We start from the raw sequence: 22,016 nt of genomic DNA, 5'->3' as shown, positions 1-22,016 counted from the left end.
TTTTGGATTAATGCTAGCCTTGTTGGGGTGAGATGGCATCTCATTGTAGTTTTGATTTGCATTTTTCTAATGGCTAATGATCGTGAGCACATTTCCTCATGTATCTGTTAGCTACCTAAATGAAGTAGGGACAGTTTTACTTCTTCCTTACAAATTTGGATATCCTTTATTTCTTTTTCTTGCCTTAATGCTCTAGCTATTACTTCCAGCACAATGCTAATTAGGATTGGTGATAAAGGGCATCCTTGTTCCTATTCTCAGGGGGAATGTTTTCAGCCTCTGTCCATTAAGAATGATGTTGGCTGTTGGTTTTGTATCGATGCCTGTTATTATGTTGAGGAATTTCTCTCCTATACCTATGTTATTGAGAGTATTTATCAGAAATGGGTGTTGGACTTTATAAAATGCCTGTTCTTTGTTGATTGAGATGATCATGTGATTCTTTTGTTTTATTTACGTGGTGGATTATGTAGATTGATTTTCTTATGTTGAACCATCCTTGCATACCTGATATGAATCACACTTGGTCATAGTGTCTTATTTTTTTATGATATGATGCTGAATTCTGTTGGCTATAATTTTGTTCAGAATTTTTGTAGCTATATTCATGAGAGATATTGGTCTGTAATTTTTTTGTGCTGTCTTTTCCTGGTTTTGGTATCAGGGTTATGCTGGCTTCATAGAATGAATTCAGAAGTACTCCTTCCTTTTCTATGTTCTGAAATAGTTTGAGTAGGACTGGTGCAATCTCTTCTCTGAATGTTTGGTATAATTCTCCAGTGAAGCCATCTGGGCCGGGGCTTTTATTTGTTGGGAGTTTTACTTTATTACCTTTTCAATCTCTTCTCTTGTTAATGGGTGTGTTCAGATTTTCGACCTCAGTTTGTGTTAGTTTAAGCAGGTAGTGTTTTTCTAGAAATTTGTCCATTTCCTCTAGGTTTTCGAATTTATTAGAGGACAGTGTTTCATAGTACTCTGTTATGATCCTTTTTATTTCAGTTGGGTCTGTTGTACTGTCCCCCATTTCATTTTTTATTTGCATTATTTTCATCTTTTTCTATTTTTCTTTTGTCAATTTGGTCATTGGTTTGTTGATTCTGTTGATCCTTTCAAAGAACCAACTTTTGGTTTTGTTGATTCTTTCTGTTGTTTTTCTGTTCTCCATTTCATTTATTTCTGCTCTGATCTTTATTATTTCCTTTCTTCTGAGGCAATAGAAGAAAGGAAATGGCTGTGGGCTTCTTTTGCTCTCCCCTTTCTATTTGTTTGAGTTGTATAGCTAATGTTTTGATTTTTTCCCTTTCTTCTTTTTTGATGTGTGCATCTATTGCTATAAATTCACCCCTGAGCACTGCCTTTGCTATGTCCCAAAGGATTTTTTATGATGTGTTTTCATTCTCATTTGATTATAGGAATTTTTTTATTCCGCCTATTACCCAGCAACATCATGATAAACATAAAAAAGTTTGAAGTTATCAAGGATTTCATTTTACTACCACAATCAACGCCCATGGAAGCAGCAGTCAAGAAATCAGAAGACGCGTTGCTCTGGGCAAATCTGCTGCAAAAGACCTCTTTAAATTGTTGAAAAGCAAAGATGTCACCTTGAACAGTAAGGTGTGTCTGACCGAAGCCATGGTGTTTTCAATTGCCTCATTTGCATGCTAAAGCTGCAAGATGAGTAAGGAAGACCAAAGAAGAATTGATGCCTTTAAATTGTGGTGTTGGTGAAGAATACTGAATATACCATGGACTGCCAAAACAACAAATAAATCAGTCTTGGAAGAAGTAGAGGCCACATGCTCCCTAGAAGCAAGGATGGTGAGACTGTGTCTCTCATACTTTGGACATGTTATTAGGAAGGACCAGTCCCTGGAGACGGACATCATGCTTGATAAAGTAGAGGGTCAGCGAAAAAGAGGAAGACTCTCAATGAGATGGATTGACACAGTGGCTGCAACAATGGGCTCAAGCGTAACAATGATTATGAGGATGGCCCAGGACCAGGCAGTGTTTCACTCTGTTGTACACAGGTCTCTATGAGTCAGAACTGACTCGATGGCATGTAACAACAATAACATCACCCAGCGATTTTTAAGCAAGGTGTTATTCAGTTTCCATGTATTTGATTTTTTTCCCTTGTTCTTCCTGTCATTAATTTCTGCTTTTATTGTGTTGTGATCAGAAAAGTTGCTTTGTAATATCTCAGTGTTTTGGATTTTGTCAAGGGTTGCTTTGTGGCCTAAGATGTATATTCTGGAAAACATTCCATATGCGTTGGAAAAGAATGTGTACTTTGCTGCTTTTGGGTGGAATGTTCATATATGTGTATGACATCAATTTGTTTGATTGTGGCCCTAAGGTCTTCTGTATCTTTGTTGAGTTTCTTTCTAGATCTTCTGTCCTTTATCAAGAGTGATGTGTTGAATTTTCCTACTATTGCTGTGGAATTATCAATTTCTCTTTTCTGTGCTGTTAGAGTTTATTTTATGTATTTTGGAGCCCTGTCATTTGGTTCGTAGATATTTATTATGGTTATATCCTCATGGTGGATTGTACTTTTAATCGTTGTATAATGTCCTTTCTTGTCTTTTGTGGTGTATTTTGTTTTAAAGTCTACTGTATCTGAGATGCATATTGCCACTTCTGTTGTTTTTTGGTTGCTGTGTGCTTGTTATATTTTTTCCATCCTTTGATACTTAATGTATTTATGTCTGTGTTTTTTTTTTATTGTACTTTAGACGAAGGTTTACAGAACAAATAGTTTCTCATTAAACAGTCGGTACACATATTGTTTTATGACATTGGTTAACAACCCCACAACATGTCAACACTCTCCCTTCTTGACCTTGGAGGACTTTTTTTGGTGAAAATATACATAGCCAAATTTACACCATTTCAGATGTTTCAACATGTACAATTTAGTGACATTGATTACATTCTTCCAGTTGTACTGCTATTCTCACTATCCTTTTCCAAATTATTCCATCACCATTATCTTCAACTCACTGCCCCCTAGGATTCCCATCGAACCTTTTGAGTTGCTGTTGTCAATTTTATCTCGCATAGATAATTCTTTTTTTTTGTACCTTAGATGAAGGTTTGCAGAACATATAGTTTTTCATTAAACAATTAGTACACAAATTGCCCTATGACAATGGTTAACAAACCCATGACATGTCAACACTGTCCCTTCTCAACCTTGAGTTCCCTCTCACCAGCTTTCCTGTCCCCTTCTGCCTTCTAGTCCTTGTCCCTGGACTGCTGTGCCTCATTAGTCCTCTTTTGTTTTGTGAGGCTGTCCAATCCCTGGCTGAACGGTGAACTTCAGGAGTGACTTCACCACTGAGCTAAAAGGGTGTCTGGGGACCATACTCTTGGGGTTTCTCCAGTCTGTCAGGCCAGTAAATTTTGTTCTTCTTTTGTGAGTTAGAATTTTGTTCTACATCCTTTTCCAGCTCTGTCCAGGACCCTCAATTGTGATCCTGGTCAGAGCAGTCAGTGGTGGTAGTGGGCACCATCTATCTGTACTGGACTCAGTCTGGTGGAGGCCGTGGTAGTTGTGGTCTATTAGTCCTTTGGACGAATCTTTCCCTTGTATCCTGTTCTCTTCATTCTCCCTTGCTGCCGAAGGGGTGAGACCAGTGGAGTATCTTAGATGGCTGTTCACAGGCTTTAAAGACCCCCACCAAGGTAGAATGTAGAACATTGTCTTTATAAACAGTGTTATGCCAGTTGAACTAGATGTTCCCTGAGACCATGGTCCCCACAGCCCTCTGCCCAGCAATTCAGTCCCTCAGGGAGTTTGGATGTGTCTATGGAGTTTCCGTGACCTTTCCTTGTACAAGTTGTGCTGGCTTCCCCAGTATTGTGTACTGTCTTACCCTTCACTAAAGTTACCACTTACCCATTGTCTATTTAGTTCTCCTCCATACCTTGTAACCAACAAAGATTGTTTCTTTTTGTGTGTAAACTTCTTCATGAGTTTTTACAGTAGACGTCTCATACAATATTTGTCCTTTTGTGATTGACTTATTTCACTCAGCGTAATGTCCTCCAATTTCATCCATGTTATGAGATGCTTCACAGATTCATCATTGTTCTTTATCTTTGCATAATACTCCATTGTGTGTATGTACCATAGTTTGTTTATCCATTCATCTGTTGATGGGGATCTAGGTTGTTTCCATTTTTTGCTGTTGTATACAGTGCTGCAATGAATACGTGTGTGCATATGTCTATTCGTGTGACTGCTCTTATTGCTCTAGGATGTATTCCCAGGAATGAGACATGCATTTTTTAGTGCTTTTTTTGTGTGGTGCTGACGTTTTCTTTGTTGCTCTTACTCTCCTGTGCTGAGCTCTTTTTGTTTGTGGATTTTTTTTTAATTTCTTCTGTTTTTGTAGGTTTTGTTTTTACTGAGACTTTATGTTTTTCTTCTTTATTTTGATGAGTAGGTTTGTTAGCTTTCTTTGTGGTTACCGTGAGATTTACCCTCATCTTCCTAGATTTGAAGCACTCTATTATTACTTGGTATCGCCTTGCCTTCCTCTCCATTAGAAGGTTCTATACCCACACCATTTATTCCCTCTTTTATTGTTCTGAAGCTGTTGTCATTTACAGATTAACCTCTCTGGTTCCCTGTTGTAATTCTTTTGGTTTTGCATAGTCCTTAAGAGTTCATTTTCTAGGTTGGTATCTGGCTAGTACAATCCTGTGTCCTATATTCAGCCTGTGGTCTGATGTTGTTTGTTCTCAGACTGAAGGACTCCCTTTAATAAGGCTTGTAAATTTTGTTTGGTTTTTACATAGTCTCTACATTTCTGTTTATCTGGAAATGACCTAATTTCACCACCATAGTTGAACGAGAGTTTTGCAGGATATATTATTCTTGGCTGGCAATTTTTTTCTTTCAAGGATTTATATATGTCATCCCATTGTCTTCTTGTCTGCATGGTGTCTGCCGAATAATCCGAGCTTAGTCTTACTGTTTCTCCTCTGTATGTGACTTTTTGCTTTTCTTGTGCTGTTCTCAGGTTTCTGTTTGTCTTTGGTTTTAGCGAGTGTGATTATGATATGCCTTGGTGATTTTCTTTTGGGGTCTATCTTATATGGGGTTCATTGAGCTTCTTGGATGGTCAGCTTTTCATCTTTCATGATATTGAGGCAGTTTTCTGTCAGCAATTCTTCAATGATCCTCTCTGTGTTTTCTGTTTTCTCCCCCTCTTCTGGAACTCTGATCACTTGCAGATTTTGGCTTTTGATTGTATCCCACATAATTCTCATGGTTTCTTCATTTTTCTTTGTTCTTTTTTCTGATTTTTCCTCAAACAGAGTTGCGTCCAAGTGTTTGTCTTCAATTTCACTGATCCTATCTTTTGTTGTTTCAAACCTGCTCCTCCGCCCTTCTATGATTCTATCCATTTCTGAAATCTTGTTGTTTATCTTTTGGATTTCTAATTGCTGTTTTTGCATAATTTCTAGTTGTTTCTTTGACATCTTGTTCTTTTATCTTTTTCCTGAATTCTTCCATTGATTTGTTTTTCTTTTCCCTGATTTTTTCTGCATTTTTCATGATTATGTTTTTTTTTTTTTCCTTTTTTTGTCTGCGTTTTCCTTGATCTCTTGGAGAAATGTTAGTATTAGAGTTTTGAATTCCCTATCAGGTAGTTCTAGTGCCTTTTCTTCTAGCAGAAGGTCCTCTGGTGTTTTATTTCAGTCACTTTCTGGAGCTATTCTGTCTTTTTTTTTTTAATATGTTTTGATATTGTTTGCTGTCTTCTTGACATTCAGGAATTATTTTCTTCGTTTATTTACTGTAGATTTGTTTGTTTCATCCTGCTTTTTTGTTTTATTTGATTATGTCTAAACAGATGGAAGATTGGGCGTGCTTCTTTGCTTGCTTGTCTGTGGGCATGATAATTATCACCTTGTCCAGGTGGGCGGGACTGGTGTCTCAGCTATCGTGCATCTGGGCAGGTCCAGTGAGGAGGGGGCACAGGGATGAGTTGTTTGCGGCATGTACTAGGGCTGACAGGGCAGGGCCAGGAGCCAGTTCAGGGTGGAGTCCGGTGTGCCATGCTTGTGCTGCTTGGTGTCATGGTAGTTGCCATGCTGTGCAGATAGTCAGGAGAGAAGAAGATGTGATGTGTGGAGCTAAGTCAGTGAGAGAAAGAAGAGAGAAACAGAAGCAAAAAAAGAAGAAGAAGAAATGAAGGGAAAGATAAAAATAAAAATAAATAAAATGGTGGTGCAGTAGGATTTAGCAGGTGGTGGTGGGGCAGACCTGCCAACGCCATTTGCCAGTGGTTCTCTAGCTGAGCAGTGCCACTTGACTTGTCAAGAAGGGGCATGGGCAGCACCTGGGGCCAAGTGGGTAGGAGAAAAGAAAGGAAATAAGGGAAAAGAGAGAAGAAACAACAATAATAACATAAAAAAGCCAAAACCCAAAACCAAAACAACAACAAAAATAAATATGGTGCTGGGGGAGCCGGCTGTTGGGGTGTGGTGAGCTGATGTATCTTCCATCAGGCAGTGCAGCATGGCCCGTCAGGAAGGGGAAGAGGCAGGGCAGGGCCTAGATGGGAGAAAGAAATAAAAGGGAGAAGGGGAGAGACAAAGAAAAATAAAAAATATGGTGCTGCGGGAGCTGGCCTGTGGGGGCGGCACAGACCTGGGGAGGCTATGTGCCAGAGGCTCTCTGGCCGAGCAGTACAGCAAATCTCATCAAGAAGTGGGGGGAGTGGTACACAAGGTGAGAGAAAGAAAAGGAAGGAGGGAAGTGAGAGAAAAACCAACAAGACAAAAAAGAAAAAAGGAAAAACAAACAACGAAAAATAAATAAAAATGAAAAAAATGCACCAAAGAAGCTTACCAGTGGGGGTGGCGCAGACCCAGGGAGGCCGTGTGCCAGTGACTCTCTAGCTGAGTGGTGTGGCAAAGTCCATCAAGAAGGGGTGGGCACAGGATATGGGGCTAGTTGGGCTAGGAGAAAGGAAAGGAAGGAAGGGAGAGAGAGAGAAGAAACCAAAAAAAAAAAAAGAAAAATTAAAAAGAAAGGAAAAAATCACGCTGAGGGAGCCTGCTGGTGGGGTGGTGCAGACCGGGGGAAGCTGTTAGCAGGAGTCTCTCTAGCCGAGCAGTGTGGCTCAGCCCATTCAGGGTTCGTAGGGACAGCACACAGGGCTAGATGGGCAAGAGAAAGGAAAAGAAAGAAGAGAGATAAGAAACTGAAGAGAAAAGAAATGGCACTGAGTGTGGGGTGATGTGGATCTGGGGAAGCCGTGTGCCGGTGGCTCCCTAGCTGAGTGGTGTGGCACAGTTCATCAAGAAGGGACGGCGATGGCACATGGGACTAGCTGGCCAGAAGAAGAGATAGGAAGGAAGAGAGAGGGAGAGAAAAGCAAAAAAAAAAAAAAAAAAAATGGCACTGTAGGAGCCGGCCATTGGGTTGGGGTGGTCCCAGGGCAGTGACCTGGTGTCTCTCCCACCAAATGACCCTGGCCTGTTGGAAAGTGGTGGAGGCTGTGTAGAGGGAAGAAGGGTGGGGGATGGGATATCATGTATCCCTGGTTACTGGGTGCTCTGTCTCCAGTTGGAAGCTCCATAAATTTACCTTCCCGTCCTTCTCGTCTGCCATTCTTGGTGGCTGAGGTCCAAGATAGTGAATCCATGCTGCATTAGCTAGTAGGGGACCTCCACTCTGTAGCTCTCCTCATTCTCTGGTCTCTGTCAGTTTCTTATTCCATTTGGTGCTTGTTCGAGTTCTTTATCCCTTCATTTGATGCTCAGATTCCAGGATTGAAGTTTGTATCTGTTTTACTTAGTTTTTTGGGTCTTTGCTGTAGAAGGCCAGTGGGTACTTCTGTCTATAGTGCTATGTTGGCTCCACCCAGTTCTAGATAGTTCTTAAAAGAGCACAGTGCTCAAGACAGACTGTTTGTTTAACTAGGTAAGCTAAACTGTTCAGTTTTAAGATGACTTCAGGGCATATTTTTGGTTTAAGGTTTAAAGATTATCTCAGGGCAGTAGTTTCAGGGGTTCATCCACCCTCCATGGCTCCGTAAAGTCTAGAGTCCATGAGAATTTGGAATTCTGTTCTGCGTTTTTCCCCTTTTGGTCAAGATTATTCTATAAAATCTTTGATCAAAGTGTTCAATAATGAAAGCCGGGCACCATCCAGTTCTTCTGGTCTCATGGCAAAGGAGGCAGTTGTTCATGGAGGCAATTAGCCACACATTCCATATCCTCCTCCTTTTTCTGACTCTCCTTCTTCTTCTGTTGCTCCAGGTCAACAGAGACAAACTGTGCCTTGGATGGTTGCTTGTAAGCTTTTTAAGACCCCAGGCACTATACAGCAAACTAAGAGGTAGAACAGAAGCACTAAACATGTTTTTAGGCCGGATGTCCCATGAAACCATGATTGTAAGCCTCCAAACCGAGGAACCAAATCCCATGAGTGTTTGGTTGTACATAAGCAGCCTCAGCAGCTACTCTTTTTTTTAAATACATCCATCACACAACCTTTGTCAATTCACCTTTTTGCAGCGTACAACTTATTGAGAGCAATTATAGTAATCAACTGTGCAATACCCTTAATCAATGCCATTTTTCCATCACTATTAATCCCCCTTTTCCCCCTCCCTCCTGCCCCTGGTAACCACTAATAAACTTTGGTCTCTATATATTTAGCTTTTCTTGTTTTTTTTTTATATAAGTGGGATCCTACAATATTTGTCCTTTTGTGATTGACTTATTTTGCTCAGCTGAATGTTTTCCAGCTCCATAAATATTGTAGCATGTATCATGACTTCATTTCTCCTACTGGCTGAGTAGTATACCATTGTATGTATGTACCACATTTTGTTTATCCATTCATCTGTTGATGGACATCTAGGTTGTTTCCATGTTTTGGCTATTGTGAATAGTGCTGCAATGAACATTGATGTAGAAGTCTTTTGTTGAGTCTCTGCTTTCAAGTCTTTTGGGCATATACCTAGGAGTGGAATTGCTGGGTCACAAATTAAGTCTTGCTGCAGCTCCAAGCCCCTGCATTCTGAGCAGCAGAGACAAAGGTGAAGCTGCCACCAATGCAAGCCTCAGACTGGAAACCCTATCCCCTGTAAGCCTTCACTCAGGGCTTCTCTAGCATTCTGGTTAAATTGCCTTTCCCACAAGTGCCACCAAACTCACCTGCTCTCAGAATAAAGGAAGGAGGGAAGATTTCTTTATTCCTGGCCCAGGCTGGGCTGTCCCCAGACTTCTGCTCACTCTCCTTATCGTTATTACTATAGTAAACCTTCCTGTGGAGTGAAGATGCTCAGAGCACGTAGCTTTTCTTTTCTGCAATGGTGTCTCATTTGTCTTCCCTGTCTGAGGTGAACATCTGTTGAACCAAATCGATAAGAATAAGAGAGCTGTTATTGACATGGTACAAGGTGCATCATCCATCCAGATGTTTAGGAGCCTAGTCCTGGGGATAGTTCCCTGATGATGGGGAAGAAAAAGCCAAGTGGGCAGGCTAGGTGATGGGCTGGTTGTAAGTCTTAGCTACTCAGCCCATTAGCTCTTGTTGCTCCCCTTTGTGCTTGTCACTTTCCATTTGTTTTCTCTCTGTCTTTAGTCAATTCATATTACACTTTCCTTCTATCCAGGCATGATGTTACCTGGTCCCATTCCAATTCCAAATCTGCCACCGTGTTAATCTTGACAATGCACCTGTGGCTTAAAATAAAAAATTACTTTGAGATTTTGTTTTCTTTTCAGAAATATTTTTTAAAAATATGTTTTTAAACAATATTTGGTTTTTAGAAAACATCATTTTTTTAACCCCCCCCCCGATTCTGTTATCAATATTTTGAGCAGGGGCTGTAATATACGCCTCTTAGGCCATTGTCCCCTAATTTTAGAAGAATCAAGAGATTTGACATCAGTCTTTCCACTAAATAATTTATAAGAGAAAGGAAGCTAAAGGTTTTTCTATTTGTATACAATTAGTCCCTGACTTACGATGGGGTTCCATTTCAATGACTCCAATCGTAAGCCAGTTCTGATATAGGTTGAATACCTCATTTTTTTTTTTTTTAGCTTTCATTGTTATTGCCTTTTATTATCAGTATCTTTATAAATCCGATCTTTGTCTCTGGACGCTGGAAACATTGCATATAAACTTACAGATATATTTTAATACATACGTACATACATTTAAAAAGTACACAAATCATAAAAATTTACTCTGACAATGAAGGAGAGTTGGATGACATTGGCATTTTGTCAGTTGTGGAAATAACTCCACTTAAGGAAGGTTCTAGATCATCTGGATTATCCCTGGGAATAGGGATGGTGTTTCTAGTCAGAAAATTAGTGAGAGTTGTCTATATGGTCTTTTTCTTTTTTTTTTCCATATAGTTCACAGTAACATTTCATTGCTTCCCGATTCTGCCTATTGACTTTAGCAAAGCGATCAGCATCTGGGTCTGTGTTTTCAAGCAACTGAAACCCCTGATTTAGTTTAGAAAAAACTCCAGTTAATCCTTTTACTGTAATTTTTTTGACAACTTCTTATTCCCCATTGTTTCTTTCTTCTTCAGCATTTCTTTCCTCTTCAAAATCCATTAAGTCCTGATCTGTCAATTTCCCTTCTTCGTGATCTATGTATGAACTGTTCCACATAGACAATATCAAGTTTTAAATTCAGCGTTCTTGCCATATGGACAATTTTCCCACCGATCTCTTCCATCATATAATCCTGATCAAATGCTTGGAAGATATTCACATAATTCAGCAATTTTTTCCATATCCCTTGCACACATTTTCCAGTAACTTCCTCCCAGGAAGATGCAGTGTTCCACATACACTGAAGAATGTTATAATTCTTCCAGAAATAGTGTAATGTTACCATATCTCCATCTATTGCAGCTATCACCTGAGCAAACATAGTCCGTAGGTAGTATGCCTTGAAGGTGGATGATCCTAAGTGCGATTTGTCGTAACTCGAATACTTCTTAAGTCAGGGACTCCCTGTACATCTTATCACTTAAGGTGTACAAAATATGTGTAATATGTTTTCCCTGATATCTCTGCCTATGCAGTGGGTGTTGAAATTTACATGTGTTGTAAAAGATGTGAGTGTGAGTATATCTGAACATGATTTGATTTATAAAGTCTTTATGTGAATCTATTTTCTTATGTTTAATTGAAATTTTTTATTGTAGCAGGTTGAAAAATCTATTTTAGCAGGTTAAAATATTTCAGGTGGTGCTTTTATAGTATTGTTATGAATATTAACAACATTCCTGATAGTTTGATGCTCAGGAATGTTGCAGGAAATTAGAGGAAATGTAGGTTAGGGAGTCTTCTGTCACGTGAGTTTGGAAAAACTTGAATTTTGATAATATCTAGGGCATCAACTATTTTGTTATTCTACATCATGCTTGGGTTATGGGAAACTCCATGACTAGTAAGATTCAGCTATATGGAGCCTGGAGCTCAGACTGTTTAGAAAATCTTGACATCATTTTTACAGATTCAGTAACTGGTTAATGTAGTCACTAACTGGGTATGTCGTGTTTTTCTCACAATATAAGGTCAGGACCTCAGCCAGCATAAGTCAGATGAGACTGTCTAATGCTTGAAAATGTTAATAAATACTTCATGAAATTTTACAGGACACATAGCCATCTCCCTTAAAAATTTCTATGTTTTCCAGTTTTAAATGCATTAACTTCTATTTTGTACTTTTAAGATTTACCTATAACATTACTATTTGTGAAGTCAATGCATTTTACTTTCTGAGACTGAGTAATGGTGGTTAAGTTAAAAAAAAAAGTGACTCCCAGGGAATACAAATTTACTTGAAAATTGTACTTGATCTTTAGCTGAAAACATTTTTATCTCCAGCTTGGTTTTACCCCAAGAATCATTTGAAGTTCCTTCATGCTGTATTAATTTGGCCAAAGACCACTCTTATTCAAACTAGGAATAGGTTTCAAAATGATTTGCTTTTTTTAGCAAACGTGGTGGTTCACAGCACATTTATCATCAACTGTTATTTCAGACATTGTCGAAAACCTGATGGTAAAAGATAATTCACCTAGCATACCTGATGCAATTGATAGACTCTTCACGGACATAGCAAATATCAACAGGGAGTCTATGGCTGAAATACAGGATGCTCAGGTTGGTATAAAAATAATTTTACTTATAATTTTCACTGAGTCATCATTTTAACTAATGGATAATTTAAAAAGTAATATTCATGATTAACCATTGCTAAACATATAGAAATCTATTTTGGGATTTTTCAAACCTAATGGAACATTTAGGGAAAGTGAGGTTTTAGAAACCAGTAGAAAAATATGTGCTTAATTTTAATATTTATTATTTAACCTCTCTGAGCTTCAGTTTTCTCACCTGTTAAAAGAGGATAGTAATACTCACCTTCCAGAGTTATTGTAAATATTAAAAAAAATAATGTATATAAGGTCTTGGGTTGATGTTGTTGTTAGTTGCCGTCAGTTGGCTCTGACTCTTGGCAACCCCATTTATAACAGAAGAAAACATTGTCTGGTCCTGCACCATCTTCCTGATCCTTGATATGCTAGAGTCCATTGTTGCGGCCACTGTACATTTTGAGCGCCTCTAACCTAGAGAGCTCATCTCACAGCACTATACTGGGCAATATTCTGTTGTGATCCATAGGGTTTTCATTGGTTAATTTTTGGAAGTAGATCACCAGGCTTTTCTTCCTAGTCTATCTTAGTCTGGAAGCTCTGCTGAAACCTGTCTATCATGGATGACCCTACTGTTATCGAAAATATCAGAGGCATAGCTTCCAGCATCATAGCAACACACAAGCCACCACAGTATGACAAGGTGACAGACATGCTGGGCTGAATAAACAAACAAACAAAAAGAAAAACAAAAAACCAAACCCAAACTCATTGCCACTGAGTTGATTCTGAGTCGTAGTAACCCTATAGGTCAGAGTAGAACTGCTCCATAGGGTTTCCAAGGAACAGCTGGTGGATTCAAACTGCTGACCTTTTGGTTAGCAGCCGAGCTCTTAACCACTGCACCACCAGGGCAGCCAAGTAGGAAACTGCCGGGTAGTGAGGAATTAAGTTGAATATAAGCCTTTAGGTGGTGTTTTCATGGGGGTTAACTTTTCTAATATTTAAATGAAGGTCTGTCGCTTAATTTGGAAAATGCCTTGAGGTTCTAAAACACTTTTAGGAACATTTACCTTGGCAAATCCTTCCATTTTGATGACTGCACTGATATAAAGGTGAGAAGAAAGTTTATTGTAATTCTCTGTCTCTCTCTTTATTTTATATGAGCTTTATTGAAATATAATTCTCATACCGTACAATTCACCCATTTAAGATGTACAAGTCAATAGCTTTTAGTATATTCAGAGTAGTGCAACTATAAACATAATCAAATTTAGACTATTTTCATCACTCCAAAAAGAAACCCTTTGCAGCCACTCTCCATTTCCTTCCATTACCCCAGAACTAGATAACCACTAATCTGCCTTCAGTATGGATTTGTCTATTCTGAATATTTCATATAAAGGGAATTATACAATATGTAGTCTTTTGTGGCTGGCTTCTTTTGTTTTGCATAATGTTTTCAAGATTCATCAATGTGGTAAGAAAGTATCAGTACTTCATTCCTTTTTATTGCTGAATAATGTTCCATTGTATGGATATACCACATTTTGTTTATCCATTCATCAATTGATGGATACTGGGGTTGTTTCTACCTTTTGGCTATTATGAAGAATGCTGTTATGAACATTAGTGTACAGGTTTTTATGTTTTTATTTCCCTTGAGTATATACTTAAGAGCGGAATTGCTGGGTCATATGGAAACCCTAGGTTTAATCTTTTGAGGAATGGCCAGACTGTTTTTCAAATTAACTCCACCACAATCAGTGTATGAGGGCTCCAACTTCTCCACATCCTTGCCAAAACTTGGTAATATCTGTCTTTTTTTTTATTATAGCCATCCTAGGGAGTATGAAGGGAGCCCTGGTGGCACAACAGTTAAATGCTTGGCTGTTAACTGAGAGATTGGCAGTTCAAACCCACCCAGTGGCTCTGCAGGAGAAAGACCTGGTGATCTGTTTCCATAAAGACTGCAGCCATGAAAACCCTATGGGGCAGTTCTACTCTGTCACATGGGGTCACAAAAGTCAGAATTGACTCAACAACACCTAACAACAACAGCAGCAGTGGATATGAAATGGTATCATTGTGATTTTGATATGCATTTTTCTGATGGCTAGTGTGCTTATTGGCCATTTGTATATCTTTTTTTAAGAAATATCTGTTCAGATCCTTTGCCAATTTTTTATTTGGGCCATTTGTGTTTTTACTATTGAGCAGTGTTCTTCATGTTTTCTAGACACAAGTCCCTTATCAGATATATGATTTACAAATATTTTCTCTCATTCTGTAGGTAGTCTTTTTACTTTCTTGATGGTATCCTCTGAAGCAAAAAAGTTTTTAATTTTGATGAAGTCTAATTTATTTATTTTTCTTTTATTGCTTGCGCTTTTGGTGTCATATCTAAGAAAGTTTTGTCTAACTCAAAGGAGCTCTGGTGGTGCAGTGGGTAAGTGCTCAGCTGCTAACTGAAAGGTCGGCTGTTCAAACCCACTGGCCACTCCACAGGAGAAAGATGTGGCAGTCTGCTTCCGTAAAGATTTACAGTCTTGGAAACCCTATGGGGCAGTTCTACTCTGTCCTTTTTAGGGTTGCTATGAGTCAGAATCGACTCGATGGCAACGGATTGCCTAACTCAAGATCATGAAGATTTACTCCTATATTTTCTTTTAAGAATTTTATAGTTTTAGGTTTTATATTTAGGCTTATGATCCATTTTGAGTTAATTTTTGTGTATGGTGTGATGAAGGGATTCACCTTCATTCTTTTGCATGTGGATATCAAGTTGTCCCAGTACCATTTGTTGAGAAGACTGTTCTTTTCCCATTGAATTGTCTTAGCACCCTCGTAAAAAATCAATTGACTGTAAATATGAGGGTTTATTTCTGGACTCTATTGTAGTCCATTGATCTATATAGCTATCCTTATGCTAGTACCCAGGACCAGATTATCCAACAGGCAAGGTAAGCACAATTTCACTAAGTAAGCATAAGTAATCCCATGCTTACCTTGCTTACTGGGTCATCTGCCCCTGTCAGGGACTGTAAATTTGAAAAGAGGTTTTGATTCTGTAGGAATGTGCTGTGGGATTGGGAGAGACCGATGCCAGCCATACCTAGAAGCCGAATCTTTGATGTGGTGAAACTCATATGCAGTTGTTTACTACAAATGATCTGGTAAGCAAAGTAAGCATCGTGCTTACCTTGCCTATTGGCTAATCCACCCCTGCTACTACCACACTGTCTTGATTACTGTAGTTGTGTACTAAGTTTTGAAATAGGAACGTGTGAATCCAAGTTTGTTCTTGCTTTTTAAGATTGTCTTGGCTATTCTAGGTCCTTTGAATTTCCATATGAATTTTAGCGTCAGCATGTCAATATTTCTGCAAAGAAGCCAGCGGGCATTTTGATGGGGATTGTGTTGAATCTGGGGAGTATTGCCATCTTAACACTATTAAATTTTTTGGTCTATAAAAATAAGATATAGTTCCATTTATTAAGTGTTCTTTAATTTCTTTCCACAATATTTTTAGTTTTTGGAGAATAAGTTTTGCAACATTTTTGGTTAAATTAATTCCTAAGCATTTTATTATTTTTGATGCTATTGTAAATGGAATTTTTAAAAATTTAATTTTCAGATTATTGATTGCTCACGTATAGAAGTACAGTTGATTTTTGTATATTGATTTTGTATTCTTCAGTTTTGCTGAACTCATTCACTAGTTCTATTTTTTTAGTGGATTTCTTAGTATGTAAGTGTCTTTTTAAATTATAACCTCTCATTGTGTTTAGTTATTGGTAAAACAAATTATGAAATTCATTGGCAAGAGTTTGGTCTTGTATTACAGGAAGGTCTCCTTGGTTTTGGAAGTGGCTTGAATTTGTTTTCTTTCTAGAAAGCCTAATTTTCATATTGTTTAGTTCTTTTTGCTGCATATGTCTACTGTGTTTATCATTACACATTTGCCTCAACCTAGCACAGCAAGTGGCACATATTAGGTGCTCAATACATATTTGTTAAATAAATAAGCATATAAAGTGGTTAAACTCTTCATCATATCCTTTTCTTTCTAACACAACATGGGAAATATGAAGAAAAACATAAAGTAATACAATTTTACAGAAATTTTGAAAAATAGAGGAAAAAAATCACCCATAATCACACAACTCTAATACAACTACTATCATTTTAATGTGTTGTATTCAATAATTTCTGTATTAAAATGTATATAGCTATAATTAGAGTGTACATGCAATGATTTTGGTGTCATAACAGAAACCTCTTATTTTTTTCCTCAACATTTTATTATAAAAATTTTTAAACAGAAAAGTGGAAAGAATTTTACATTGGACACATCTATACCAACGACCTAGATTCTACATTGTTAACATGTTACTATATTTACTTTATTACATATCTATCTTTGTCTACTAACCAAAAAGATTGGCATTTTGAATCCACTAGCCACTCCTTGGAAACCCTATGGGGCAGTCCTACCTTGTCCTATAGGGTTGCTGTGAGTCAGAATTGACTTGACGGCAACGGGTTTGGTTTTTTTTTTTTGGGTATCCATCAACCTACCTTATTTTTTGAATGCATTTCAAAGTAAGTTGCAGACGTCAGTATAGTTCACCCCTAAACACTTCAGCATGCATAATATGAACTAAAATGCAGTATTTTATTATACTTCTTTTTCTCAGTAAAATTTATATATGTACTATTTTTCGTATGTACAGTTTTGTATCTTGTTTTTTCACTAGGCACATAATAAACATTTTTCCATGTTAAACATAGTTTCCATGACCACTATTTTAAATGGTTGAATAATAGTCCATCTAGGGGATTTGTCATAATTCTTCTACCTATTTCTTTACTAATGGATATTTAGATTGTTTCTCAGTTTTCACTGTTATAATTATATGAGGAACATTATTAAGTGAAAAGTTTAGGCCTTACTTCCATTTTGCATTATTTCCTTTGAATAGAGTCTCAAAAGGAATGAAAATTTTTGACTCTTTATACATATCGTGAGGAGCACTGGTGGCTCAGTGGTTAGGCTCCCAGCTGCTAACCAAAAAGTCGGCGGTTCAAATCCAGCAACCGCTCTGTGGGAGAAAGTTGTGGCAGTCTGCTTCTGTAAAGATTTACAGCCTTGGAAACCCTGTGGGGCAGTTCTACTTTGTCCTGTAGGGTTGCTATGAGTCAGAATTGACTTGACAGCAATGGGTTTGACTTGGCTGGTTTTATACATATTGTCAAATTGTTTTCCAAAAATGCCAAAAAAGGAAGCCTCTTTAAGCTGCTTTAGTCTGGATATTCATTCCCCTCCTCCACTCCCCACCCAAGTACCTCAGACCATTTGTTCCTCTGGGAAATTTGGAGTCAAATATTAACTTCATGTGTTTTTGGTAAAACAAATCAAATAATACTTCATATGAAAGTCATTGTTACACAAACTGTGGCCTGGGGATACTATGTGAGAGGGTGGAGATGGTCATGAGAATTAGCCCCAGAATAGTTAGTGAAGTGACAACCAAGCTAAATAAATCATCTGTTTAGAAGGAAATGTATCAGAAAAAATGTAGAACTGTAGGTGAGAAAACTGACACTGGAAGAAAAACTTAAAAGTAAAATACAATTTTGCACTATCATTGTGCACAAGTTGTGTTCTTTTGTTTTATCCAGTTAGTATCCCTCTTAGCCAGATACTACTGAAATGTTTTTTATAAGATATATTATAAGATATAGCTTCTATAATAATCTCCATATCACCTTGGAGATTTAGGCCAGGGCTATGCCACACTGGTCTCAGGCAATAGTTCCACCTAACAGAAAGATAAACTCCAAATGAAGTTATTATTAGAAACCTCCTCAAATCTCCAGACGAAATATAACAAAACAACAAATATTATTTTAATGTGTATCCTTTATTTAGCACTTTGACAGGTACTAAAAGTTCTACATCATGCTTAGTAAAGTAGAGGGTCAAAGAAAAAGCGGAAGACTGTCAACGAGATGGATTGACACAGTGGTTGCAACAAGGAGCTCAAACATAGCAATGATTTTGAGGATGGCGCAGGACCAGGCAATGTTTCGTTCTGTTGTACTGACTCAACAGCACCTAAAAACAGCAACAAATAAGTGCTACATAAGTTATACAAAACATTATCTTTTATGTCAAGGATCTTAGTTGGAAAATGATAACAGCTAAAATAATTAAAATATGAATCATAAAAGTAGTATAATTAATTGCTCAATTGAGTGAAACCGAATAAATATAGGAATTCATAGAAGAGAGAGATTAATATAGACTGTAGTGGTTGCCAAAAACTTTGTGGATGGAGCTAGCGAGTGAACTGGATTTGAGTTACATAAAGACTAAGTGAAGAGAGGTATATCAGGTGAAGGCAATAGTATGAATAAAGGTACACAGATAGGAATGAATAAGTTGTGTTCAGGGGATAGTGAGATAATTACCCTAAGGGTATGTAAGTTTTTTAGGGGAGGGAGGGAGAATGGGACAAGATTATGGAGGACCTAGAAATGACCCATAATAGTCACATAAGCATAAAACATACAAGAAACAAAATACCATTTGAGATGGACAATATTTTAACTGACTAAACAAATGTTTCTCTTTATCCAGGTGGAAGAAATGGCAGTAAACCTGTGGAACTGGGCAGTTACCAAGAGAGTAGCTCAGATTATTAGTGAAGAGCAGAAAGCTAAATGTATGTATACATATTGTGACTCATATTATGAGTATTCTTAGTAAAAGTACGTTGTTGCTGTTTAAATAATGTTTTGACTAGTTCTTAAATGCAGATTTGTTAAAAGAAAACTCAGTGAAACAACCTCCCTCTATTTTATGATTTTTCAGTGGCTAACCCCTTATTAATAAAAGTTTAAAGGCATCACTGTAAGAGATAGTCTGGAAGTGAATGACAAAGATGATTAAAGGTAGGACAATAAGAACTTGAAAAACTTTAAAGAGCATGGGTTATTTACCCTGGAGAAGAAACAATCCAAATCTTCAAGATTCTCAAGGACCATCAGATAGAAGTTTTTCTCCTCTCCATTAATAATAGGTTTTATAGATTCAACACCCAATCAAAATTCCAACAGTCTTCTTTACAGAAATGGAAAAACTAATCCTCAACTTCATATGGAATGGCAGAGGCTCTGAATAGCTAAAGTAATGTTGAAAGAGAAGAACAAAGTAGGACTCATACTTCCTGATTTTAAAGCATGTTATACAGCTACAATAATCAAAACAGACTGGTATTGGTATAATAATAGACACATTGACCAATGGAATAGAATTGAGAGTCCAGACACAAACCCACACATTTATGGTCAACTGATTTTTGACAAGGGTGCTAAGTCCATCTAATGGGGAAAGAAGAGTCTCTTCAATAAATGGTGCTGGGAAAATTGAATTTTCACATGCAGAAAAATGAAACAGGATCCATGCCTCACACCATACACAAAAACAAATTCAACATGGATTAAGGACCTAAATGTGCAAGCTAAAATCATAAAAAGAAGAAGAAGAAAATGCAGGAACAGCACTGTCAGGCCTAGCTTTTAACAATAGATTATCTACCATAATAACAAGAGAACAAACAGCAAAAAACAAAATAAATGCGACCTCATAAAAATTAAAAACTTTTGTTCATCAAAAGACTGTACCGAAAAAATAAGCTACCAACTGGGAGAATATCTTTGGAAAACATATCTGATAAGAATATAATAACCAATATATATTTAAAACTTTAACAACTTAACAACAAAAAGACAAATAACCCAATAAAAATGGTGGGCCAAGGTCTTGAACAGACATTGCACCAAAGAGGATATTCAAATGACCATTAAACACATGAAAAGATGTTCAATGTCATTAGCCATCAGAGAGATGCAAATCAAAACCACAATGAGATACCATTTCACTCCCACTAGAATGGCTAAGATAAAAACAACAAAACAACAGTAGCAGAAAATAACAAATGTTGGTAAGGATGTGGGGAAATTGGAACTCTTATCCGTTGCTGGTGGGAATGCAAAATGTACAGCGGTTGAGGAAAACAATGTGATGTTTCCTCAAAAAACTAGAAATAGAACTGCCATATGATCCAGCAATTCCAGTGCTAGGAATATACCCAAGGGACTTGAAAGCAGCGATGTGGATAGACATAGGTACACCAGTGTTCACTGCAGCATTATTCATTATAACCAAAAGGTGGAAACAATCTAAATGCCCATCAAAGAATGAATGGATAAACAAAATGTGGTACATACAATGGAATACTACTCAGCCAGAAAGAGAAACAAAGTTTTGATACATGCTAGCTATGGATGGAGCTTGAAGACATACTGACTGAAACAAGTCAATCACAAAAGGACAAATATTGTTTGGCATCACTTATATAAAAAGACAAGAACAGGAAAATGTATGGAGAACAAAGTTTATTAGTGGTTACTAGGGGTAGGAGGGAGGGGAAAATGAAGGTTATTGCTTATGGAGTACTGAGTTTCGGTTTATGATGATGGAAAAACTGCATTGATTAAGGCTTAGGGTTGCACAAAAGTTTAAGGAAAGAAGCCATCTCCATAACATAAAAGTGCAAGGTGAAGCAGCAAGTGCTGATGCTGCAGCAAGTTATCCCAAAGATCTAGCTAAGATAATTGATGAAGGTGGATACACTAAACAACAGATTTTCAATGTAGACGAAACAGCCTTTTTTTGGAAGAAGATGCCATCTAGGACTTTCATAGCTAGAGAGAAGTCACTGCCTGGCTTCAAGCTTCAAAGGACAGGCTGACTCTCTTGTTACGGACTAATGCAGCTTGTGACTTTAAGTTGAAGCCAATGCCCATTTACCATTCTGAAAATCCTAGGGCTCTTACACATTATGCTAAATCTACTCTGCTTGTGCTCTATAAATGGAATAACAAAGCCTGGATGACAGCACATTTGTTTACAACATGGTTTACCGAATATTTTAAGCCCATTGTTGAGACCCACTGCTCAGAAAAAAAGATTCCTTTCAATATATTACTGCTCATTGACAATGCACCTGGTCACCCAAGAGATCTGATGCATATTTACAAAGAGTTTAATGTTGTTTTCATGCCTGCTAAAGCAACATCTATTCTGCAGCCCATGGATCAAGGAGTAATTTTGACTTTCAGGTCTTATTATTTAAGAAATACATTTCATAAGGCCACAGTTGCCATAGATAGTAATTCCTCTGTTGGATATGGGCAAGTAAATTGAAAACCTTCTGGAAAGGATTCACGGTTCTAGATTCCATTAAGAAAATTAGTGATTCATGGGTTGTTGTTAGGTGCTTTTGAGTTGGTTCCGAACCATAGTGACCCTATGTACAACAGAACGAAACACTGCCAGGTCCTTCGCCATGCTCACAATCGTTGTTATGCTTGAGCCAATTGTTGAAGCCACTATGGCTATCCATGTCATTGAGTGTCTTCCTCTTTTACTCAGACCCTCTACTTTACCAAACATCATGTCCTTCTGCAGGGACTGATCCCTCCTGATAAAGTGTCCAAAGTATGTGAGATGTAGTCTCACCATCCTTGCCTCTAAGGAGCATTCCAGTTGTACTTCTTCCAAGACAGATTTGTTCATTCTTTTGGCAGTCCATGGTATAGTCAATATTCTTCGCCAACACCACAATTCAAAGGTGTCAGTTCTTCAGTCTTCCTTATTCATTGTCCAGCTTTCGCATGCACATGAGGCAATTGAAAACACGGCGGCTTGGGTCAGGCGCACCTTAGTCTTCAAGGTGACATCTTTGCTTTTGAACACTTTAAAGAGGTCTTTTG

At 37.8% G+C, this 22,016-nt stretch overlaps 1 protein-coding gene across 1 annotated transcript in view; it reads left to right on the top strand.

Annotated features, from left to right (window-relative positions):
• The first annotated feature begins 11,439 nt into the window (after positions 1–11,439).
• The window catches only part of TEX11 (testis expressed 11), a 523,552-nt gene continuing 512,975 nt past the window's right edge, over positions 11,440–22,016 (top strand). The window contains exons 1-3 of the mRNA XM_012556596.2: positions 11,440–11,529; positions 12,010–12,177; positions 18,817–18,901. Of these exons, the coding sequence (XP_012412050.2) occupies positions 11,440–11,529; positions 12,010–12,177; positions 18,817–18,901 (343 nt within the window). The remainder of the gene's footprint in view (positions 11,530–12,009; positions 12,178–18,816; positions 18,902–22,016) is intronic.

The sequence above is a fragment of the Trichechus manatus genome, unplaced genomic scaffold (assembly GCF_000243295.1).
Source record: "Trichechus manatus latirostris isolate Lorelei unplaced genomic scaffold, TriManLat1.0 scaffold00070, whole genome shotgun sequence".
NCBI lineage: Eukaryota > Metazoa > Chordata > Mammalia > Sirenia > Trichechidae > Trichechus > Trichechus manatus.
The sequence above is the reverse complement of the archived record's forward strand: the minus strand, read 5'-3'. Positions and strand labels throughout refer to the sequence as shown.